This window comes from Chrysemys picta, chromosome 6 (genome assembly GCF_011386835.1).
Source record: "Chrysemys picta bellii isolate R12L10 chromosome 6, ASM1138683v2, whole genome shotgun sequence".
Taxonomy (NCBI): Eukaryota; Metazoa; Chordata; order Testudines; family Emydidae; genus Chrysemys; species Chrysemys picta.
In genome coordinates this window covers 43665599-43687486 of record NC_088796.1, presented here as the reverse complement: position 1 = coordinate 43687486, position 21888 = coordinate 43665599, and the positions used below count along the sequence as shown (strand labels likewise).

Below are 21888 nucleotides of genomic sequence, written 5' to 3'. Positions count from 1 at the left end.
TTGTGCTAGAGAGAGAGATCTGACTATTCATTTAATCTTTTTGTCATTTAGTATATAACACAGGTGAGATCTCAATGAGCAATGGGACACCAGTGGATTATTGAGTCAGTATCTAAAGCCTAAGGAAACAATATGTATATTTAATAGAAAGTACTTATCTACAGCTGTGATAAGTGCAAAGTTAATGAATAAATAAAAATAAAGTTTGTCAGTGCTGGTTAAAAAAAGCTGTAGCAGTGCTTGTGGAAAAACCTGACACAAACCCTGTGTATCCAACAAAGAGAAGAGGTTATTTTGAGTGACCATTTTTTTCACTTTTTCAGAATCTACTAAAAAGGGCTAATATTTTTTTAAAATATTAAAAATACTGTGAGTTATTCCTTTTAGACAGGAGAATACAACAAAATGTACAGGATTAAAAATTACTGGGCTCTTTGTACAGTCAATTGGAGACTAGGCCATCCTAGGAGAGGGTGTCTGGTACTTTAGAAACAAAGGTAAAAAGTAATTAGTTTGTGGTGTAGGTAAAAATGTAGTGTACACAATATATGCCATTTGGATAAGCTAAAAGAGATCCAAAGTGTTGAAGATATTCTAAGTGTTTTAGGCAGGTGCTTAGTAAAGTAGCATTCAAGGACGGCACAGTAACAACAGTAATGGACAGTGGTGTTAAAGCATGATTATCCAGCATGGAATGTGTGAGGATTTGCTGGTAACAGTAACTGGTGTTTTTTCCCAGTTAGACTAAAGCTTTACAGAGCAGGTGGGCTGCATTTGAAACACAATAGTAGACAGGCTACCATACAGAGTCAGTCTTAGCATTATTTGGTAGGGAGAAAATAGTTCAATGCAAGAGGAAGAAGGATTTAAATAAGATCTATGAAAACAAAAGCTAGCAGCAGCTTGTGGTTTGTTTAAACTGGCAAAGACGATGTGACAAAGCATAAAGCTTAATGGTCATTTTTAAAGTTCTAAAGTAGAATGCTAGAGAGAGTGTATAAAAACATGCAACATACAAGTAAAGGGCCTGAGCCTACAATGAAAAAATCCTTACTTGCACTAAGTAGTCCTAATTAAGCCAGTGAAGATGCTCAAGTGGGTAAAGTGATGCATGTTGTTGTTTCCAGGATCGGGGTCAGTGCTACAATGCAGTGTTTCTATCAGAAACTAGTTATCCTTTTTAAAATCTGTTGTTGTAAAGTTCTGATAGCAACAGTCTCCATAAAATTCCAGCAAAGTCACGGTCCGTTACTTTTCACACCATTTTATCAAAGCCAGGTACTGCAGTTATTCTTTTGTCATTTCTGGAAACAATGAGACTAACAAATAGTGTCAGAACCCTGTCGTAAGGCCAGCACAAGACATCATGTCCTTTGTCGGCATGAATAAACCAGTTGTTTTTATAAACTCCTGTGCTGTGTGCTCTAGCTTTTGGAACTGTACCTTGTGAAATTATCTTCTTGACTGACATCTATTTTTTCTATTGCCATTTAGAACTAATATTTTCTTATAAAGCAGTGATGGTATTTGGAAAGGATGTGTCATATCTTTGAGAAAAACACCAAGCAAACTATTATGATGCAAGTTACCAGACCCTTATTTGTAGGATTCCCTGTGGAATCTGATACACGTGTGGAATTAAAGTTTAATCACAGGAAAAGAACATCAGTTAGCTGTCCAGATACTGCTGTTTCTGGGCTCCTTCCATTAGCTGGCTCATATAGATAAAAGGACTTCAGACTCCCAGCCTCAAATATTCAGAAAACAAAAGATAACCAGACATTATATTGTTGTAACCATTTCCTATACCTTTTGGGGTTGATTATTTTTGTTAAGGATAAAATCTCAGAAGGCAAGTGAACTGGGGGACCAATACAAGGGTCTGGAGAATTGCCATTAAAACAACAACATGCCCTCCATGCAATTAGTTGCCCATTTTGTTTGGATGTATTCCTGGTTTCATCACATTAAATCTTGAATTCAAGATTAATCTTTAATGCCTGGAGACTCCAGGACAATCCTGGAGGGTTGGCAAGCCTACTTGCAATTAAAAGGAGACAAAGCCAGGAAGATGGTGAGAGGCGGTAGAGCAGGTCAGAGGCTGCCCTCAGCCTGAAGGAAGCTGGAGAAATGGATTGATGAGTAGTGGACTGGTCTGAGTAGGTGAGAGGTTCCGCTAGCCAGCATGGAGAAAGAGCTGCCTGGCAGCGAGTGGGTGGGATGTGGCAGGGGCCCAGAGGGGACTGTCACAGTGGTGTAACTGTAAGTTTGTAAACTGTAAGGTGCTCTAGACCCACCTACTAAAGTAAATGGGAGTTGGAGAGTATTTTCTTGTTTCAGTATTTTTTTAGCCTCTCTCAAATAGGTCAGCACCTTCTGACTAGGTGAGGAGAGGAGAAAGAAACAAGGTGTGGAGTATGCAAAGGCCTCGTGCAATCAGTAGGCTGTATACTGGATGGGTAAAGATGTTACTCTACCACAACACACGAGAATGTGGGCACAAAGTAGTCTGGGCTCAGGAAATTCACCACTAGAGCTGAGATTTTAAGTAAAAGGGCTCAAAATGAACAAACTGGTGGATGCCTCTGTTACCACTCACTGCAAGTGTAAAATAGCAAGAACAGCAGTAAGATGCTCCCTGATAACGAAATCACCACAGTACATTGGATCAACCTGATGTGTTGTCCTGCACAGCTATGCCAAGATTCCTGCTGCAGTTTCCTTTTCCTGTCCACCGACTAATCTGAATCGGGTTGGTGCCAACACTGCCTTCTCTCACCCATGGTATTTGGGTCATGTGCAGCTCTGAGGATCTTTACCATTTTTTCAAACCCAGAGGGACCTGTTCAGGACACAAGGCCCATGGCCTCCTTTCCCTCCCTGGTTGCTGCTCTCCATGAGGGAGGAAGAGCTTTCAGGTGTGGGCTATGGAAATCCTCTGACATCTGGGGGCTCCTTCCTCAAAATAGCCAGCACTGGTGAAAGCAGTGGAGGCAAGTCTGGCCCTGTGGTCTCCCTTTTTCCTTACTAAATGGGGAACAAAATCAGCAGCAGCCAGGAGGCGTTCACAGGAAGTGTCCTATGGAAATTCCTCGCTGGGCTCATTCCCCAGAGACCCAATACTAACCGCACCTGATGGTTCAGGGAGGAAGGCAGAGGCTTCCCGCTTCCCATAGATCTCACTCACACTCAGTGCTGCTCAGCCTCCTTCTTGTGTCCACTAACACAGTGAGTTCGCCTGGCTCTGATCCTTGAGTCTCATATATCACAGGTTAGCTCTTCATTCCTATCTGTGTAATTACATTATATTAGCCAGATAAAGGTAGTTCAAAGCATGACTATCTCCCTCTATTTAGTGGAACTAGGATCTTTCAGCTGCAAGTTTGCCTCATCCCATGAAGTAGGCTTTGAGAGTTCGTAGTTGCTTCAGTGGGTGTGTTATCTTTTATTGGACCAACTTCTGTTGGTGAGAGAGACAAGCTTTTGAGCATACACAGAGCTCTTCTTTGTACTCAATTAGATGGGGCTGGTGACACTGGCAGTTTTCCTTCAGTCAGTTGCTAGGTAGGTTACAGGGCTTCTTAAGGTCTTTTCCATAGCAAGATGGCTAATGGATGACAGCTTCTGCCTTCTCTGTGGTTTGCTTTTCTCGATGGAAATTTTTAAGGTATTGGGTACTGAAGAAATGTAGAGGGTTGAACATTTGCTATTAGTCTTTTCTATTTTCTCCATATTACTATTCAAATTTCTTTACTGAAATAAGTTTGCGACTTCATCCTTAATTATTTAATCATTTTAACCCTTTTTGCTGCTGTAGTTTATAAAGCTGGAGGGCTAAATGGTTCTGTAGGTCTTTCCTGCAACAATATACTTAAATCACTGATAGAAATGATAGCTATTGGAATTTTATGTACCATAAATATTTTAGGTTTCTTAATAAAATCATGGTTAACCATTTATTGGTATGTTAGAAGACTTACTCAGATAAACCCATGATTTTGGAGGAATATTTTTATTATTTGTAACACCCTTGTACACAGAATTGACCTAAATTAAAGTTCATAAAGTTGGAAGATGAAGAGAACTAAGAGGTAGTAATAAACTATGGGCTTGAATCTCTACTAGTTGAGGATTGGTCCTGCTTTGAGCAGGGGGTTGGACTAGATGACCTCCTGAGGTCCCTTCCAACCCTGATATTCTATGATTCTACTGCCTTGTGCTTTGAATTAGTCATTTACATCTGTGCAAAGTAGGTGTAAAATGCTACCAAATCAGTGTGTCAGCGATTACACCAACATAGTACAGGTTTAAATGACTCCACAAGGTATCAGGCATTGGAGAATCAGGCCTTAGATCTTTAGTGATATTGCTGATTTGTTTCATGATTAGATTTTTGCTGAACGTTAAGCTTCCTTTAAGTTTTAAAGCCAGATTCTGACCTCACGCTAGCATAAGTGAGATAAAATTTGAAGTCCTTAGTGTCTTTATACAATCTTACAACATACGACGTTACCAATGCCAACAGTATATTTGTCAGACAAAATGTTACATTATTTATGACTATATTTGTTACAGTATTTAAACAAATCTGAAAAATAGTTTTCCTTAGGTATGTTTGATTTTACTGTAATTGATTTTTTATAATAAATGATCCTACCATACTTTTATTTATTATTGTAGGTTAAAGGACATTATCCAGAATGAAGATGTGAAACCCAAGCTACAATGCATCATGTCCGACCCTTCCTTTTCTATGGTAACAGTTCAAAGTGAAGATAGTGGAATAACATGGGAAACCAGCTCAAGCAGATGTTCCACTCCTTGGGCCTCAGAAGCAAGTGCTACTTCTGATCTTTGTAGTGTTGAAAGTTCATCTGTAGATTCTCCCCCAGGGAAAGTTATCTTTCTCATGGATGAAGGTAAGACTGTCCGGAAAAGAATGTGTAAATCATCAGATAGGACATCAGACTTGAAGGGAGGCCAGTGTAGCAAAAAGAGTGACTTATCTGGAATGAAGATGCAAGAATTAAGAGATGCTCCCGCAAAAGTGCAGGATGCGAAGTTAAATGCTGCTGAACTGGAAGCACAAGCTATGGATGCAGAAACTTCAAAAGATAAAGAGGATTTGCTAGACATTACAGGGGAATCAGTGTCACATGCTCCAATTGCCTCAAAGTCCATGGGTAAAGAAAATAAACTGAAAAAAGGAAGGCCAGCCCTTAATGGAGCTGTAAGAGCTAAAATCCAGAAGTTCAGTTCAATTTCAGAAGAAGAAACGCCAACATTTTTCCAAAAGAAGAGTAGTAAAGATCCAGCTACGCCATCAGATATAAAAAGGAAGCAGAAACAACAGCACAAAGGATTCCTAAATCAAAGCCCTTCCTCGCCTTCTTTGGTGCATTTTGAAAAGGATTGCACTGATGGGGATGATGGTTCACTTCATAATATAAAACATGTCAAAACGAATATTGAATCTAGCAGTTTTTCAAATGCGAGTGTAACAGTTCCTCTTGATCAAGAAGAGAGAAAAGAGACACGGTCTTCTCCAGCTGAGACTCTACATGAGACATCAGAACAGTCACTGTCTTTTTCATCATACCTTACTGAGGAAGAAGAGAAGCAGGAAATCCACACAAGTTCACCCATGCCCTTGACATCAATATCAGAATGGTCAATATCCGAGCCATCAGATCTTATGGATATAGCAGAGAAAGAAGAAATACAGCCCTTTCCTCCTGAGACTGCAAATGTAATCTCAGAACAGCCACTGTCCATTACACCATCTCTTATTGATGAAGGAGAGAACCAGGAAATTCAGCCTAATTCATTTTTGACCACAAAGACCATTTCAACAGATTGTATTAATGAACCAGAGGGGCAAGCAACTCAACCATATGTGTCTCTATCTACAGAATCTGTCTCTGAACGTTCTAGTTCATCACATACTGCCAAGGAAACAGAGAAACAAGAAATTCAGTTTTATTCACCTGTGACTACACAGTTGGAGCCTGAACATTCAGTTTTATCTGAAATAAAAAAGCGTGATTTTAAACCTTATCCATCTATAACTACACAATCTGAATGTGAACATCCAGATTTATCATATTCCATCGAGGAAGCAGAAAAGCAAGAAATTCATCCTTATTCGCCTGTAACTGCACAACTGGAATCTGAACAACTAGATATATCATATTCTACTTGTGAAACAGAGAAACAAGAGATAGAGCAATTGGAGTCTGAACATTCAGACCAGCAAGATATCCAACCCAACACTCCCATAACTGCTCAGTCAGAGTCTGAACATTCAGATCTATTCTATTCCATTGAAGAAGCAGAAGAGCAAGAGTCTTATTCACCTGCAGTTGAACAACTGGAGTTTGAAAATGTAGATTTATCATATCCTGTTGATGAAACAGAAACACAAGAAAATCAGTATTATTCACAAGTAACTGCAGAACCGGAGTCTGAGCTTTCAGATTTGTCATATTCCATTGATGAAGCAGAGAAACAAGCTGCACAATTGGAGTGTGAACATCGAATTTTATCAGATTCTATTGAAGAAGCAGAGAATGAAGAAATTCAGCCATATTTACTTGTACCCACACAATTCGAGTCTGAACATCTAGTTTTATCTGAAACAGGGAGTGAAGAAATTGAGCATTATTCACCCACAACTCCACAATTGGAATCTGGTCATTTAATTTTATCATATCCTATTGGAGATACAGAAACCCGAGAAAGTCAATGTTATTCACATATACCTGCAGGACTGGAGCCTGAACATTCACTTTCATATTATTCAGTGGATGAAGTAATTCCCCAAGAAATTCAATCTTCTTCACCTGTAACTGCACAATCTATGCCTAAACATTTAGTTTTGTCACATTCTATTGATGATGAAGAGAAGAAAGACATTCAGCCATATAGACCCAAGCCTGCAAAATCAAAGTGTCACTCTTTACTTTCATCATATGACAATGATGAAGCAGAGATGCGAGAAATTCAGCTACATTCACCTAAAATAGAAAACTTGATGTCTGAACAGTTAGGCACTATGTCACTAATGCATACTGATGACAGAGATGGGCAAGAACTTCAAGCTTATTCACTGGGCACAGAATACTTGCTGTCAGCACAGTTAACAGCTCCTTCTCCCATCTTCATTGCTGAAAGTGATAAGCAAGAAATACAACCTGATGCACATGAAGTGCCAGACTTGGTTTCAGAAGTGTTGAACTTTTCAGCTGGTTCCATTAATGAAGAAGAGAAGCATGATATTGATTCTTCTTTGCCTGACATACAATATACTTCATCTGAACAATCAATGGCTGTTTCATCAGACTTTATTGATGAAACCGGGATGCAAGAAAATCAGTCTTATTCAGCTGAAACAGACAGTGACCCATCAACACAGTTAAAAACCACCTTGGATAGGCCTTTTAATGAAACAGAGAAACTAGATTTTCAAGCTTATGCTTTTGAGGAAACTGCTTTATTGTCAGAAGAGTCAAAAACTGGCTCAGCTGATCCTACAAATAATAACGAAGCAGACAAGCAAGAAATTCAGTCTTTTCCAAATGAAGCTAAATGCTTTGAATCAAAACAATTTCCAGGTAGACTTCAGACAGCACGAACAGCCCAAAGTGCTAATGAGAATAAATCAGACATGACAATGGTATCTGATTTTGTTTCAAATGAAGTTTCCCGTAATCTCCTATCAGAGCCCATTAATGAAAGCCACACACATAATTTATACTCCTCACTACCAGGTAATCCAGTCTCAGATAAAAATGTAAATAATGTAACAGTAACTAGCATTGGAAACCTTTCAACAGCAGAAGAAATACAGCATTTTTCAAATGTAGAAGCAGGGTCAAAAGAGCCTGAACATTATCTACCAAGAGAAGAGAAATTAACAGAACGTGTGAACTCTGCAGAAGAATCCAAATATACTCCAGAACCTGATGAACAAAAAGATATGTTTAATATAATTTCAGAAGGCTATGAGATATTGAATATTCATGCTGTCCCACTCATTTCTTCAGTGGACGAAGAAGAAAGCAAACACATGCCAGATAAACTAGAATACTTAGAAACAAATACCCTCATTAAAACAAAACCGTTTGAATGTGGTGACCATGAAGCGTCAGCATATGGAACAGCTAGAGAAATTTCAGAAAACTCAGTGGCAGATAACACGGGAGTTAAAGATATGGAACAAAAAGAATTGGTTGAAGAAGTAGATGCTCAGGAAATTGTAGAAACAGAGGAGGAAATTTCCACTGTGTCAGAAAATAAAAGTGGCGAAGTTTTGAATCCTAATGAGAGTACCATTGAGATGGATTATTTTGAAAAGTATACTTTGATTGATGACAAATCCCCCACTGAACTATCTGTTCAGGGGCTACCTCCCTTTGATGCTGTAATGGCAAACCCTAAGAAACATACAGAAGAAACCATCTCTTCAACTGGAAGTTCTGATGTTAATACCTTGGAAGATGAATTTACTTTACTAGATAATGACTTAGATGAAGCCTTTTATGGAATGATAGAACAAGAAAGCAAGATGCAGTCTCATGTAGATGCTCAGAAATTTTTGACTATGCAAAAATCAATTGACTGTAGTAAAAAAGTGATAAATATAGAAGATGAACAGAAGTTAGCAGGCACACCCTTATTTGATACAGAAGAAGGAGTGTTAGAACGATCCATGTTGTTTCCCACATCAGTCAGCGCGATTAACCCAGAACTTCTAGAGGAGCCACCTGCACTGGCATTTTTATACAAGGACCTCTATGCAGAAGCAGTGGGAGAAAATGCAAAAGGTGAAAATGAGCCTCCTTCTGATGAAGAGAGTGGGAATTCTGATGCATCTTTTCCTAGAAATTCTGACACAGACGATGAAACTGGAATATATTTTGAAAAATACATTCTTAAAGATTATATTCCTTGCAACGTGGCTGGGTCTCAAAAAGATGAAGTTTCAAAAGCTCAGTCTGTTAATAAAGACCTGTCAGGCCAATTGAGGGTTTCAGGAGACAAACATAAGGATTTTTATGAGGTAATTGAAAAGGAGCAGCAATCTGTTCATATTTTATCTGAAGAATCCACCAAAACCCAGGTCTTGTCAGAAGGGGAAATTGTGGAGGGAGAAAGAATCCCGTTTATTAGTGATATTAAAGTAACAATTTGTCAACCAACTCAGGCAGTTCCTTTTGGAAGCAAGCTTAATGTTTCAGATGCAAGAAATGATCCCTCTAGTCAAAGAGAGGAAGAAAATGCACCTGCAGCAACACACCAGGAATTGTCAGAGCAAATGAGTCATGAAGAGTCCAGTCAAGTACTAGATTCTGAGGTAACTGCCAATCAAAAAGAAGCATCTGTGCAAGATAAATCAAAGACAGTAACTCCTCGAACAGATGAGCGGAAAGAACAACATGAAATAGCAGCAGTTAATAAAATGGATAATTACGTGCCTCATGGAAGAACACCTGTTGATGAAAGTGAAAGCAATCAATATGTTCGTACTTCTCAGCAACCAGAGCAATTAATTTCATATTTGGATAATCACCTTCGACCCATGAGAAAAGAGGCATATGATTTAGACCATGATCATTTTGAAAGTGTGATCAACAGGGAAAAATATCTATTGGATACAGGTGAGCAGACAAATGAAAAAAGAGTCAGAGAAAATATTGCCAACGATATAGCAAAGCATATCCTAGAAGTAGCTAAGACTGGCCTTCCAGAACCTGGAGTAAAGTTTGATAAGGCATCAGGTGATTTAGACTTACAGCCCTTTAGACTTGATTTTGATAACCTTCCATCAGATTCAACAAGAGAGGAGCAGTGCTTGGAGACTGATGAACATCTTGCTGAGTCAATGGATTATAAAGTGATTACCCAAGAAGAACTTTTGCAAGATGAAATATCCTCTGAATTGGCACATGAAGATTTATTGTTTGAAGACAGGGAATCGTTTGAGCCGATTAGCCATAGTTATGAATCTGTAAATGAGGCAGAGCAAGAGACACCCATTGAACATGAGGATTCAGGCTTTGTGATGATGAATTCTGAAAAATCATCACTCGACATATCTGAAAGTGAGAGTCAACAAAAAGAAATTAAGAAGGTCCATGTTGATACTTATTGCTGCCAGTGTAGGTGCCCAATTTCTGCTATTGACAAGATTTTTGGGGAGCATGAAGGCCATGATGTGACAACACTGGACACTGCTGTAATGGATATGAAGGTAAGAATTTGTTAATGGAAGCTTATGCTTCAATACGTCTCTTAGTCTATAAGGTGCCACAGGACTCTTTGTTGCTTTTTACAGTTCCAGACTAACACGGCTACCCCTCTGATACTTGATTGACTATGTAGTTTAAAATATGAATCTTTCATCTTTAACCTTAGCCCAAATTTGGGATTGGAAATTATTAGTTGGAGACTGCTCCAGATTCAGCAGAAAGAATGCAAGTATTTTGGTTTTCAGTTTCTATATATACTATCTGTTAACAGGAACTTTTCCTTTTGCTATAATTGTCAATGCTTTAGTCATCCTTGGGCTGGATTATTACAATACACTTTCTTTATACCAATGTTTCCTAAATGGTGGGTCATGGAATAGGTCATGGAAAGGTTGTAGATGGGTCATGGGCCCAGTGTGGAGTGAGGCCCTGGGGAGGAGTGGGAGTTGGAAACTAAGCATACCCCACACTTATCCCGCAGCAGCAGCTCCTGTCCCATGGGGCTGGGCCTGGCTTCCTACCTTCTGAGGCCAAACCTTGAGAGGCAATGTGACCCTGGTCATGTGCCAGAGTCACAGAGTGGGGAGCGGGCCCAGCCCTGCAGGACAGGAGCAGCCCTTGTGGGGTTGGCATCCTTTCCCCTCCTGCCTGCCTCCAGCCTCTCTTCTGCCGTGGGCCAGGACTAGGGTTGTGGTGCTGGGGTGGAGGGTGGGAGGAAACTGCTGAGGATAGTCAGTGGCCCCTTCACAGGACAAGGAAGAGAAGGTGGTAGCAGAGGAGAAGGATGCTGGATTATGATTCTGCCCCTTCCTCCCCCAATGTGGACCCTGGGTGGGTTGCAAAGCAAGATATAATGTAGTGGGTGGATTGCCTTAGTAAAAAGTTTGGGTCCAACTACCTTCACCTACACTTGCATTCAGAAGCTTCAGCTAGTGCTGAACATACATGCAGTGCTCACCTCTTGGGTTGGGCCAACATGAACACATCACCCTTGTGCTCCGTGAGCAGCACTGGCTCCCAATCCACTGGAAGGTGGGAGTTATTAATGTTAAAGCGCTGCCGTGGCAAAGCTTTAATGTTGCTGCCCCTTCCCCTTGCCGGCGGCCCTGCTGGTAGGGTCTGTACTGGCAGGACCGCCGACAGGGGGGGCAAAAGGGGCAGGGACATTAAAGCACTGCCGCGGCAGCGCTTTAAGGACGGTCCTTTGCCGCGGCAGCGCTTTGATGTTCCTGCCCCCCCCACCGCGGCAAAGGGCCCTGCAGTGCTTTAATGTCCCTGCCCCATTTCCCCCCTCCCCCGCAGCCTCCAACAGGTGGGGGGGGGGAGCAAAGGGAGCAGTTGCCCTGGAGCCGGCGATTTAAAAGGGCCCTGGGCTCCAGACACTGCTGCTGCTAGCGCAGCAGTGGTGTCCGGAGCCCCGGGCCTTTTAAATCAACACAGGAGCCCCGGGCGGCGTGGGCCAGGTGGCCTGAAAGGGCTGGTTGGGGAATGCTGACTCCCCCCAGCCCCGCCCCTTCTGCCCGTACGAGTAAGTGGCCTAAAACTTACTTTCACCCCTGGCGTCATCCTTAATATAGGTGGGATTTTTTGGCATGTGGAGAGGCATAACTTTAGTAACACTGGTTCATTTCACTTTGACTTTGTAGAATAACCTCTATATGCTTGCACTGACATTGTCACAAGATTGTTAGCGGTCCAGTTTAAGTACAAAGGTCAGACAAAGGCTTTAGCCTGGTTACAAAACATGGCTAAAATCTTACCTTTCACTACACATTAGACTCATGTTTTTTAATCAGTTTCCTTCATTTGGTTGTAGTGGTAGTGCAGACGAGCTCTTATTGTCTTCAGCGGAGGGGAGAGAAGTGCCTGATCTGGAGCCTAAATGTGCACCATTTTTGTTGTTTTAAAAAATTTGCGGCCAGATTCTAGGATAGCAATTGTCAGATCTATCCAATATAAAAGGTTGAAACAAACTCAAAAATAAGGGTATGAAATTAAAATTCACCTCATCCATAATTCTAGCAAGACTATTCTTGCCAGTATACAATTTAGTATTATGATAGGTATACATTAATTAATATACTATGTATAATGAATACATCCAGATATGCCTACAATATAAATACTTGTGAAAACACTTTTCACTCCTCTAGAAACTTGTCTATGTTTAATTGCAGTTCGGCTCTGAAAAGTGACTATAAAAATGGTATTATGAGGTCTAATCTCTATGATCTCATTTATTCCATATCCAATTTGCTCAGTTTACCTGTCAAAAGGTATTCCTTTTCTAGTTACCAGCTCTGCAATCTGAATCCAGCGTCTGAAAGTCATGCTGTGTTTTCTGGATTGTGCACAGTCACCAGTAATAACCATTTTGCAATTGGAACTTTATTAAAAATTCTGAGTCATGTTGCATCAGTTTTTAAGCAGAATTCCCTATTGATTTCACCTTTAACTTGCACTTTTTTGCATCTCATTCTGGCCTCTTTGCATGTAAGTTACTTTCACTCTCTTACTAACTGTTAAAACCAGTATGGTTTACTAACATTAAATGTATACATTTCACCCTTGAATTTGGCCTGAAAGTGGATCTCTGGCATGTGTTCTGTTGCACTAGTATATTATAATGCTAATTCAAAAGTAAGAATAAAAAATTATAGGATGATGAAATACTGCCCTCAAATATAAATATTTACAAAAATTTGCAACTGTTCATTTTTCTTTTTCTCTGGTCTGTGCATGTACTACATTTTATCACTTTTTATCTACGGCAGTTCCTGCTTTGGCTGTGAATTATGATCAGCTGCCAAAATGTCACTAATAAAGTCACAGGTCTGAAGTCTTCCCTGGTGTAGTTGCACTGAAGCCAGTGGAGTTACTCCAGAGATGGCTATGTCCCCTGATGTAATTCCCTGGCTGTGGAACTTGGAGATACAGCCAGTAATTAAATCTGGCCACAACACATGTCTGACTTCACATGATTTCTACCAGCCAAAGCTCATGTTACTCTTAGATTGTCTGTGTAGTTCTCCCTACTCACACAGATATAATTGCTAAAGAAATAAGAAGACAACACAATGCTCACCTTCTCAGCTTTTGGCATTAGAGCAGAAATTCATGTTAAGTGAAATGAGCTGTTAACCTATAAAAACTGACAGAGCCATTATCTTCACAAACAGAATTCCACATTGGGATCTCAAAGTGATCAATCCTAAATATTTATCAATTTAACATTAAATTTTACAATAGAATATGATATTTATAATTCAGAAGTCACGTGTGGTATTTTTCAAACATGTTTTGGATGTGGAAGTTTGCCAAATTATAGGAAGCTGCTACCAACCTTCCTCTAACCTTCCATTCAGAAGTATACAAATTGATTAAAACCGAGTGCACTTATGAAATATAAATTGCATATGAGCAGATGGCCAGCTCTCTCAAGGAAGGTCAAGAAGGACTGCTGCATAGAGAGACAGCTCTATTATTATTATAATATCTGGTCAATGTTGTCTTTATTGTTCCTAGAGCCTTATTCTGTATTGCTTGCACATCTAAAACAACCGGTGACTTTGGGAGTTTTGGGTATAAACGGAATGCAAGTTCAGACCTTCAGTGTACAATACATATGTAGTTTAAATTGTGTATATTTATTTAAAATATTTAAAAGTGAACCTCAGGAACATCTATATTTATGTTTAGTTTCCTAGATACTTTATTGCATAGGCTAGCCCGTAACAATTACTGGTGTTCTCTTCTTATTGTGGGCCTGATCCTGCAGTCTCTGGAGCATTCCTGTGCTGTGCTGAGCGCCCTCAAATTCCCACACAGCCAGTGAGAATGGAGGGTGTGAAACAGCTCACATAAGCACCTTGAAGGATCAATTGTTGTTTCTTCTTTTGAATTTGGTATTTCTACCTTTTCCAACCACTATTCCTGTGCTTGCCTTTCTAGTCATGGTGAAGCTATGAAATTAATTTTAACAATTGTTCTAATAACATCTAAAGGTGAAACATTACATATATATTTTATGTGAAAGCTTTATAAAGCAGTATTTCCCAAGCATCATATTTAGAAAATTGCTGCCACTTTTTTATTTCAGGATCAATTAGACGAATTTCTAGGAGAGTTACAGCAAAAGTCAGTGAAGTTTGAGGAGTTGGTTAGTGAAATAGAATCCCTGTTTAATTCTGTTGAGGTAAGTCTAATATCTACACTACTCCTGTTTTCTTTCCTCCTTCAATATTGGCAGTCCTTTTAAGATATTTTATACTATTTTGTAGTTTCATGTTATCATTTTCACAGGAATTATCTGTTTCACTAGTCCTTAAACAAAGTTTCCTTACTAAGAGTGATTAACTGAGAAAAATATATAGTTCCTTTACTATGCAGCGCCGCTGCACAGTGAACACTATGTGGAATATTCCCCACTGGATGGGGAAATGATTGTGATAGCATTTTCAATCTGTTTTGTTTAATTTTTAAACTTTTACATGGATCAACATTTTCAAATGTTGGATACCTAAAGTTCGGCACCTAAATTCATGTTCGGGCATCTAAATGAGTGGTTTGATGCCCAGACGTGCTTAGTATTTGTAGCCTATGTTGATTTCAATAGGAAATTTGGATGTTCAGCTGCTTTGAAAATAAGGCTTCTTATTTAAGTGCCTAACTATAGAAACCTTAACTTTAGGCACTCAAGTTCGAAAATATTGGCCATTGTTTTTAAAGTATTTACCTAATGATATTTCTTATACATGAACTTGCTTAGATAATTACATACGTCTTTTTGTAAGGATGCCAAAGGCTGCCTGACTAATAGTTGGTGTTTTACATAATTTAGAGAGTTTTATGTATATTCATTCACTGATGTAGTTTTACTTCTCAGATTTTCATGTTTTATTTTCCAGGAAAACAGTAAGAAAAATGAGCAGTTTTTAGAAGACCAAAATGAAGAGATGGTTAAGACAGTGATAGCCCACTATGATGAGATGTCCCAGAACTTTGAGGAGGTGAAGAAGATGAAGATGGAATACTTGTATGAACAGATGGTTAACTTTCAGCAAAGTATTGTTACGGCGAAGGAAACCTTAGAGACAACTGTAACAGAAACTGAAGAACTTGATTATGTTGTTTTCCTAAATGTAAGTATGAATTACATTCATAATAGAAACCTTAATGATATTAGTCACATATGGCATTTGATATAATATCCTAAGACCTACTTTGTCTTCTGAGGTAAATTAATTCTGAAATCTCAGATACACCAGTCTGGAACTGCTGGGTCATGTGAAGGTTCAGAGAAGAGGTCAAAGAATGATCTGTCATGTGGAAAACATGCCTCACTGTGGGACACTAAAGGAACTCAGTCTATTTAGCCTATTGAAGAGCAGGTTAGGAAATGACTCAGTCACAATCTATAATTAGCAGAGAGAAGATATCTGTTATGAGAGGATTCTTTATTACAGCAAATGATGGTGTAACAAGAAATTGGAAGAAAATGGAAATGGTAATTGAAGTCGGAAGAGTCCAAACCAGAAAAAAAGACTGACATTTTTAACAGTCAGGGGAACTAATCATTGGAACCGATTACCAAGGGTTCTGGTAAATTCTCCATTACTTACAGTCTCTAAATGTTTTGTGGGTTAGATGCAGGAATCACTGGCCAAAATCTATGCCCATAGGAATGCACAGTTGTTGCAAGAATTGTCAGTGACTCAGTGAGTGGCACTTCCCCCTCTGTGTCAGTACTGACTCAATGCCCATCACAATATCTGGGGGGGCATGTGCCACTGGATATGCCATGTCTCAGGTCAGATGTAAAAATGGGGCCCTAACTATGTGTGGTTGTTAAAGATTACAGTTACATGATTTTGGCTGGGGCTGGACCCAGTCTCTCAATAATGCAAGAGGCTCCAGCCCTCTAGAGAATTGGCGCTCCCTGATTAGTTGCTGGCCTCACTTGTCTGCCCCCAAGGCAGAATAACCAGTCATCTGCTACAGGCAGAGCCCTCTCCTCCCCTCTCCACAACATCCTGAAGCCATTCTCATAGCAGGCGGGGAGGGAGCTTAAGGGTAAGTCTACATGGGAAAGAAAAACCCATGACTGGTCCGTGCCAGCTGACTCGGGCTGCGGGGCTGTTTCATGGCTGTATAGACTTCTGGATTTGAACTGCAAACCAGGCTCTAGGATCCTGCAGGGTGGGAGGACTCCAGTATTTGGGCTCCAGCCCAAGTCCAGAAGTCTACACAGCAATGAAATAGCCCCGCAGCCCGAGCCCCATGAGCCTGAGCCGGGTGGCACAAGCCAGCTGCGGGTTTTTCTTTGCTGTGTAGACATGCCCAACGAGTGCAGCAGTTCAGGGTGACTCCATTCCCTCCTCCTGTGAACAGCCCCAAGTGCTTCTCCCCTGGTCTGGAAGGGGGATAAGGGACCCACTGCAGTCCCCCTAGACCTGGGAGGGGGTGCGAAGAAGCTTAGGAGGAGCAGAGATGTAGCTGTGGAGTAGGACTGAGGGGATGGGGTTTGGGGAGGCTGAACTGAGGTGGGGGGGAAAGCTGAGGATTTGGGAGCTGGGGGGAGTGAACTTGGAGGGCTGAACTGGTGAGGGCTGGGGGCTAAGCTGATGGGGTTGGGGGCTGGATGGGGCAGAATTAATTGCTGGGCAGGGGATGGGCAGACATGTGAGTGAGACAAAAAGGCTAAAACCCTCCCCAAAATAGTCTTTTTTTATTATTTAAAAAAGGCATGATTTGGGGGGCTAATCTCCTAATTTTGGGGGGTCTTTAACTCATGATTTTTGATCTCTTGAGGCTGGCAATGCCGATATCCTCTAGCCCTTTCTATAAGGAATGGAGGGTTAATCCTGATCTGTTCCATGTCCTCTTTGTGCTGCTAAAGAGACAGCTGAGGATTCCCATGACCTGGGAGTATTCCCAGCTCCACTGGTGTAAAGGTCATGGAGCTTCTAAGGGTCAGCAATGTGGAGGCAATTTTGGTCTTGGAATTTGGACCCTAATGTTTTAATGTAGAAATTATATCTCCTCCTGTAAATGTAATTTACGACTTGTTTCAGCAAAGTAATTAAGCCTTGTGCTGACTAATTGTGCTTAAAGCTAGGCAGGTGCTTAGGTAACATGCTGAGTCATTCATGGCCTTAAAGAGGGGAAAATACTTGGAGACCTAAATTCTCTGCTGGTGCGTATGGGGAAATTTCCAGTGAAGTTCATGAAGTGGTGCTTATTTACATCAACAGAAAAGAGCAGACTCAGTCTTTAAATTACTTGCTTTCATATGTTGATTTCTGTTTTTTATTGTTAATACATTCTTTTCCCCTTTCTCTATTAGTTATCTAAAGAAATGAATAAAAGGTACATGAAATGTGGTTTAGGTGCATTGTAGTGAATATTAGGATTAGCATGTTTGGCTGCTTTATTTAATACTTTCTTGAAAGCATGCTTCCAGTATAAATCTCTGCTTTTAAAAACACCACAAATAATAGTCTGGGAAGAAATCTTACACTTGTTACTGTAGCTGACAGCTTTTGAAGGGTTTTGCATGTGTTTTATAATTCATAATTTAAATAATAATAAATATAGCTTTTTTTAAATGTCAGATCACTTGGAATATTCTGCATAGCCATTCTTAAATAGCTGCTGCTTGTAATTATATAAGAGCATTCTGATGCTGCTTAGATTTCTGCCTTAAATACCCTGTTTTGAAGTGTTCATATTTTACTAGTGTAATTTCCATATGAGATGAAATCTTAATGAAAATCATCCAACATGTCACTTATATGGGTGGAACTGCTGGGATAAATTCAGAGCTAATATAAATGGTTGCAACTGTAGTGAAGTTTGAATTTGACTATTTCATCTGTGTTTGTATCCTCCTCCCTCCCCAAACACACACACCAACAAAACCCCCAAACCCATAATCAAACCCTTATTCCCCATCTGATTTGCCACTGAGGGTTCCGTTTAGGGGGACTCATCCTGATGAGAGAGAATTTAATCTTAAAATCATTTGCCATCTGCTAAAATCTGCACAAGTTATCTCTTATTATGTATAAAGCCTGAACCCACAGCCCTTTTGTGCACAACACTGTTATGGAGTGAAATCCTGGTCCCACTGAAGTCAATGGCAAAACGCCTCTTGAAGTGGGGCCAGGATTTCACTTATTGACTTAAACCGGAGTTATGTACTGATATTCATCCCATATGATTAATCAATACTGAAGTCAATGGTACTTAGTCATGAACTTAAAGGTATGCATGTGCTTAAAGTGTTCAGCTGGATTGGGGCCTAGGTAAATCATATGTGGCCAATTCAGGGACAGACTGTAAAATAGTAAGTTTTTATTATAAGAAATATCAAATTGGAAATTTCTATGTGAGTAAGGGGTTATTTTTTTAAGTGATGCTCAAAACATCCTTTCATATTTCTCATTATTCACGGGATTTGTGCTATGAAATCATGTGGCATAAGAACGGCCATACTGGGTCAGACCAAAGGTCCATCTATCCCAGTTTCCTGTCTTCTGACAGTGGCCAATGCCAGGTGCCCCAGAGGGAATGAACAAGTGCCATCAAGTGATCCATTGCCTGTCATTTATTCCCAGCTTCTGGCAAAAACAGGCTATGGACACCATCCCTGCCCATCCTGGCTGATAGCCATCGATGAACTTATCTAATTTTTTTTTTAACCCTGTTATAGTCTTGGCCTTCACAACATCCTCTGCCAAGGAGTTCCACAGGTTGGCTGTGCCTTGTGTGGGAAAAATACTTGCTTTTGTTTGTTTTAAACCTGCTGCCTATTAGTTTCATTTGGTGGCCCCTAGTTCTTGTGTTATGGGAAGAAGTAAATAACACTTCTTTATCTACTTTCTTCACACCAATCATGATTTTATAGACCTCAATCATATCCCCCATTAGTTGTCTCTTTTCCAAGCTGAAAAGTCCCAGTCTTATTAATCTCTCCTCATATGGAAGCCATTCCACACCCCTAATAATTTTTGTTGCCCTTTTCTGAATCTTTTCCAATTCCAATATATCTTTTTTGAGATGGGATGAACACATCTGCATGCAGTATTCAAGATGTGCGCGTACCATGGATTTATGTAGAGGCTATATCATATTTTATACCTTATTATCTATCCCTTTCTTAATGATTCTCAGCATTCTGTTCGCTTTTTTGACTGCCGCTGCATATTGAGTGGATGTTTTCAGAGAACTATCCACAATGACTCCAAGATCTCTTTCTTGAGTGGTAACAATTAATTTAGACCCCATCATTTTATATCTATAGTTGGGATTATGCTTTCCAATGTGAATTACTTTGCATTTATCAACATTGAATTTTATCTGCCATTTTGTTGCCCAGGGACTCAGTTTTGAGAGATCCTTTTGTAACTCTTCGCAGGCTGCCTGGGACTTAACTGTCTTGAGTAGTTTTGTATCCTCTGCAAATTTTGCCACCTCACTGTTTACCCCTTTTTCCAGATCATTTATGAATACGTTGAATAGGACTGGTCCCAGTACAGACCTCTGGGGGACACCCACTACATTAAAATTGTATACCAACATATGGCAATCTGTCCAATTACTTGTATATTGTAGATTATTGAAAAGTAGGCTATGCAAAAATAATTTTCAAGGATTTTTATTGCATGTTATTTACTAGCATTAGTTTACATATTAAAATTAGTTTGTTTTGTGCATGAACCAGATTATTTTAATTGATTGTATCTGATTTACTAAAAAAGATTAAGAAAAGGATTTATATAATGCTGCATGTCTTTCTAAAGAAAATTTATTTTTTTATTACGTATATCCTGTTAAAACTGTGAACAACTAACAACTTCAGTGTAAAAACAAATGGGGTTGCTTGACTGCTTTGTAGAAAGAATTCTTTCATTTCCTTGGAGCTGCTTTTGCCTCAAAGTTAAAAATATGTTGTTGTTTTTTATAATGAACGAAGCAAATAAGGGATAATTGAGTCCAATCCATTTTCCTTTTTCTTTTTTTCTCCTCATAACCAGCTGCTTTACATTATGTCTCTGAAGTCAGCTTCCTGTAGATAGATGTAATTTTCTGTAGCCTTGAAATATACAAAGGGACAATGTCAATAAGTTTAAACCCCATATTCTTGAGGGCCTTACTGAGAACTTCATATCTAAACTTTCCCACAGTTCATGAGTGTACAGATTTGTGTAGTTAGATTGGGTTCATCTTTACTGCTAAGATATCTTTGAACTAATTTTAAACAGTGTACCCCCTACTTAACGTTCAAAGTTAGGAAGTTCTCTTCTCTTTGGTTGTTGCTCTTAAATCCATGGGAAATATTTTGAGCAGTGCATGTCACATGTTATTCAACTTTGAGCTTTGGAAGCTATGTAATACTACAGGGATTTATTTGGATATATATTTTCTTCCCAATAGGTTACTTTCTGCAATGGATAAATCTCTCTCATTAGAAAAAATGCCCAGTGCATTTTCACTTTTTGACCATTATGCAGACGGTTCAGTGAGAAGTGATCAGAATACCTTAAAATGTGTCGCTGGTAAGAATCTATGGGCGCACCCTGTGAAAAATAAACATTTTCACAAAACCTTGGAATTTATAGAAAAGTAAAATCAGAATGTGCTTTGAAAAAAAAAAAAGTTGAGTTGTGAGCCTGTGTAATTAGCAATCAGAGCTGAATTTGAAATGAAGTCTAATTGTGCACAAGTGCTTGGTTTATTGCTGGGCAGGGGAAAAGGTAGCACAGGAGAAAACACTAACTCTTGTTTATTCTAAATTCTAATCACCCTTTACAATACCTGTCCATTCCAAAATGAAAATCTCATATTGGCATAAAGCCTATGTAACACTCTCCATGCTGAGGAAGCCCCATGGTGCCCATGTATGTGGGGTCACAAATATGGCAGCCATTCAGGGTGTGCTTCTGAACCACCTCCTTGCTGGGGAAGCAGGCCTCTGGAGTGGAGAGAAAAGTTGGGGTGGACTGAAAAAAGAGGCCACTGGATGTGTATTTATGTGGATCTAGTGGCTGGAAAACCTATCCACATATGGATATGAAGGAGCAGTGGCTACAGTAGCTGGACCCAGCCCGCTCTGTAGGCAAGGGCAGTGACTATGGAGGGTAATGGGGTGTATTCCATCTCCCCAGCCCATACTTAGTGCACAAGCCTGTTTAATTTAAACTAAAGCTTGTTTAGTTGTGCTTTGTGCCATATGTGTGTGTGAATTTTACCTATGAAGATCATCCAGATCTGACCAGCAGTCATGGAAGTTAAGAGAATAAACAAACCATGTTTGTCTACTGGCCATGGTGTATCAGCTTCATCCATTACTAGCTTTCTCTTCAGTTTTATGATTTCTGAGAACTAACAGCTCAGCGTCAGCATAGTTCTTTGCAGCAAGCCACCATTCAGCTTCCCTCCTGTCAGCATCCTGCCAACCATTCTCTTCATCTTTTCAAAACATATTTTTAAATGTTGTTTCAAGAAATAAGAAAATTAAATGTAGTTAGATGTATCAAGGCAATTCTGTATTCCAGTGACGGTCTGTTATATAAACAGAAGATATCATCTCTTCCTTTTTTTCTTTTCCTCCATACCTTGTAATGCTCTCTCTCCC

General features: G+C 39.7%; 1 protein-coding gene across 5 annotated transcripts in view; it reads left to right on the top strand.

Annotated features, from left to right (window-relative positions):
• The window catches only part of LOC101935607 (cardiomyopathy-associated protein 5), a 60819-nt gene that overhangs the window by 3393 nt on the left and 35538 nt on the right, over window positions 1–21888 (top strand). For 2 of the 5 annotated variants that reach the window (XM_005286428.5, XM_024111120.3), the window contains exons 2-6: window positions 4681–10252; window positions 14350–14445; window positions 15158–15391; window positions 17596–17618; window positions 20688–20809. In XM_005286428.5, coding sequence (XP_005286485.2) covers window positions 4681–10252; window positions 14350–14445; window positions 15158–15391; window positions 17596–17618; window positions 20688–20809 — 6047 coding nt within the window. The remainder of the gene's footprint in view (window positions 1–4680; window positions 10253–14349; window positions 14446–15157; window positions 15392–17595; window positions 17619–20687; window positions 20810–21888) is intronic. The other 3 variants (XR_006172513.2, XR_006172514.2, XR_010602185.1) reach the window with 2 other exon arrangements.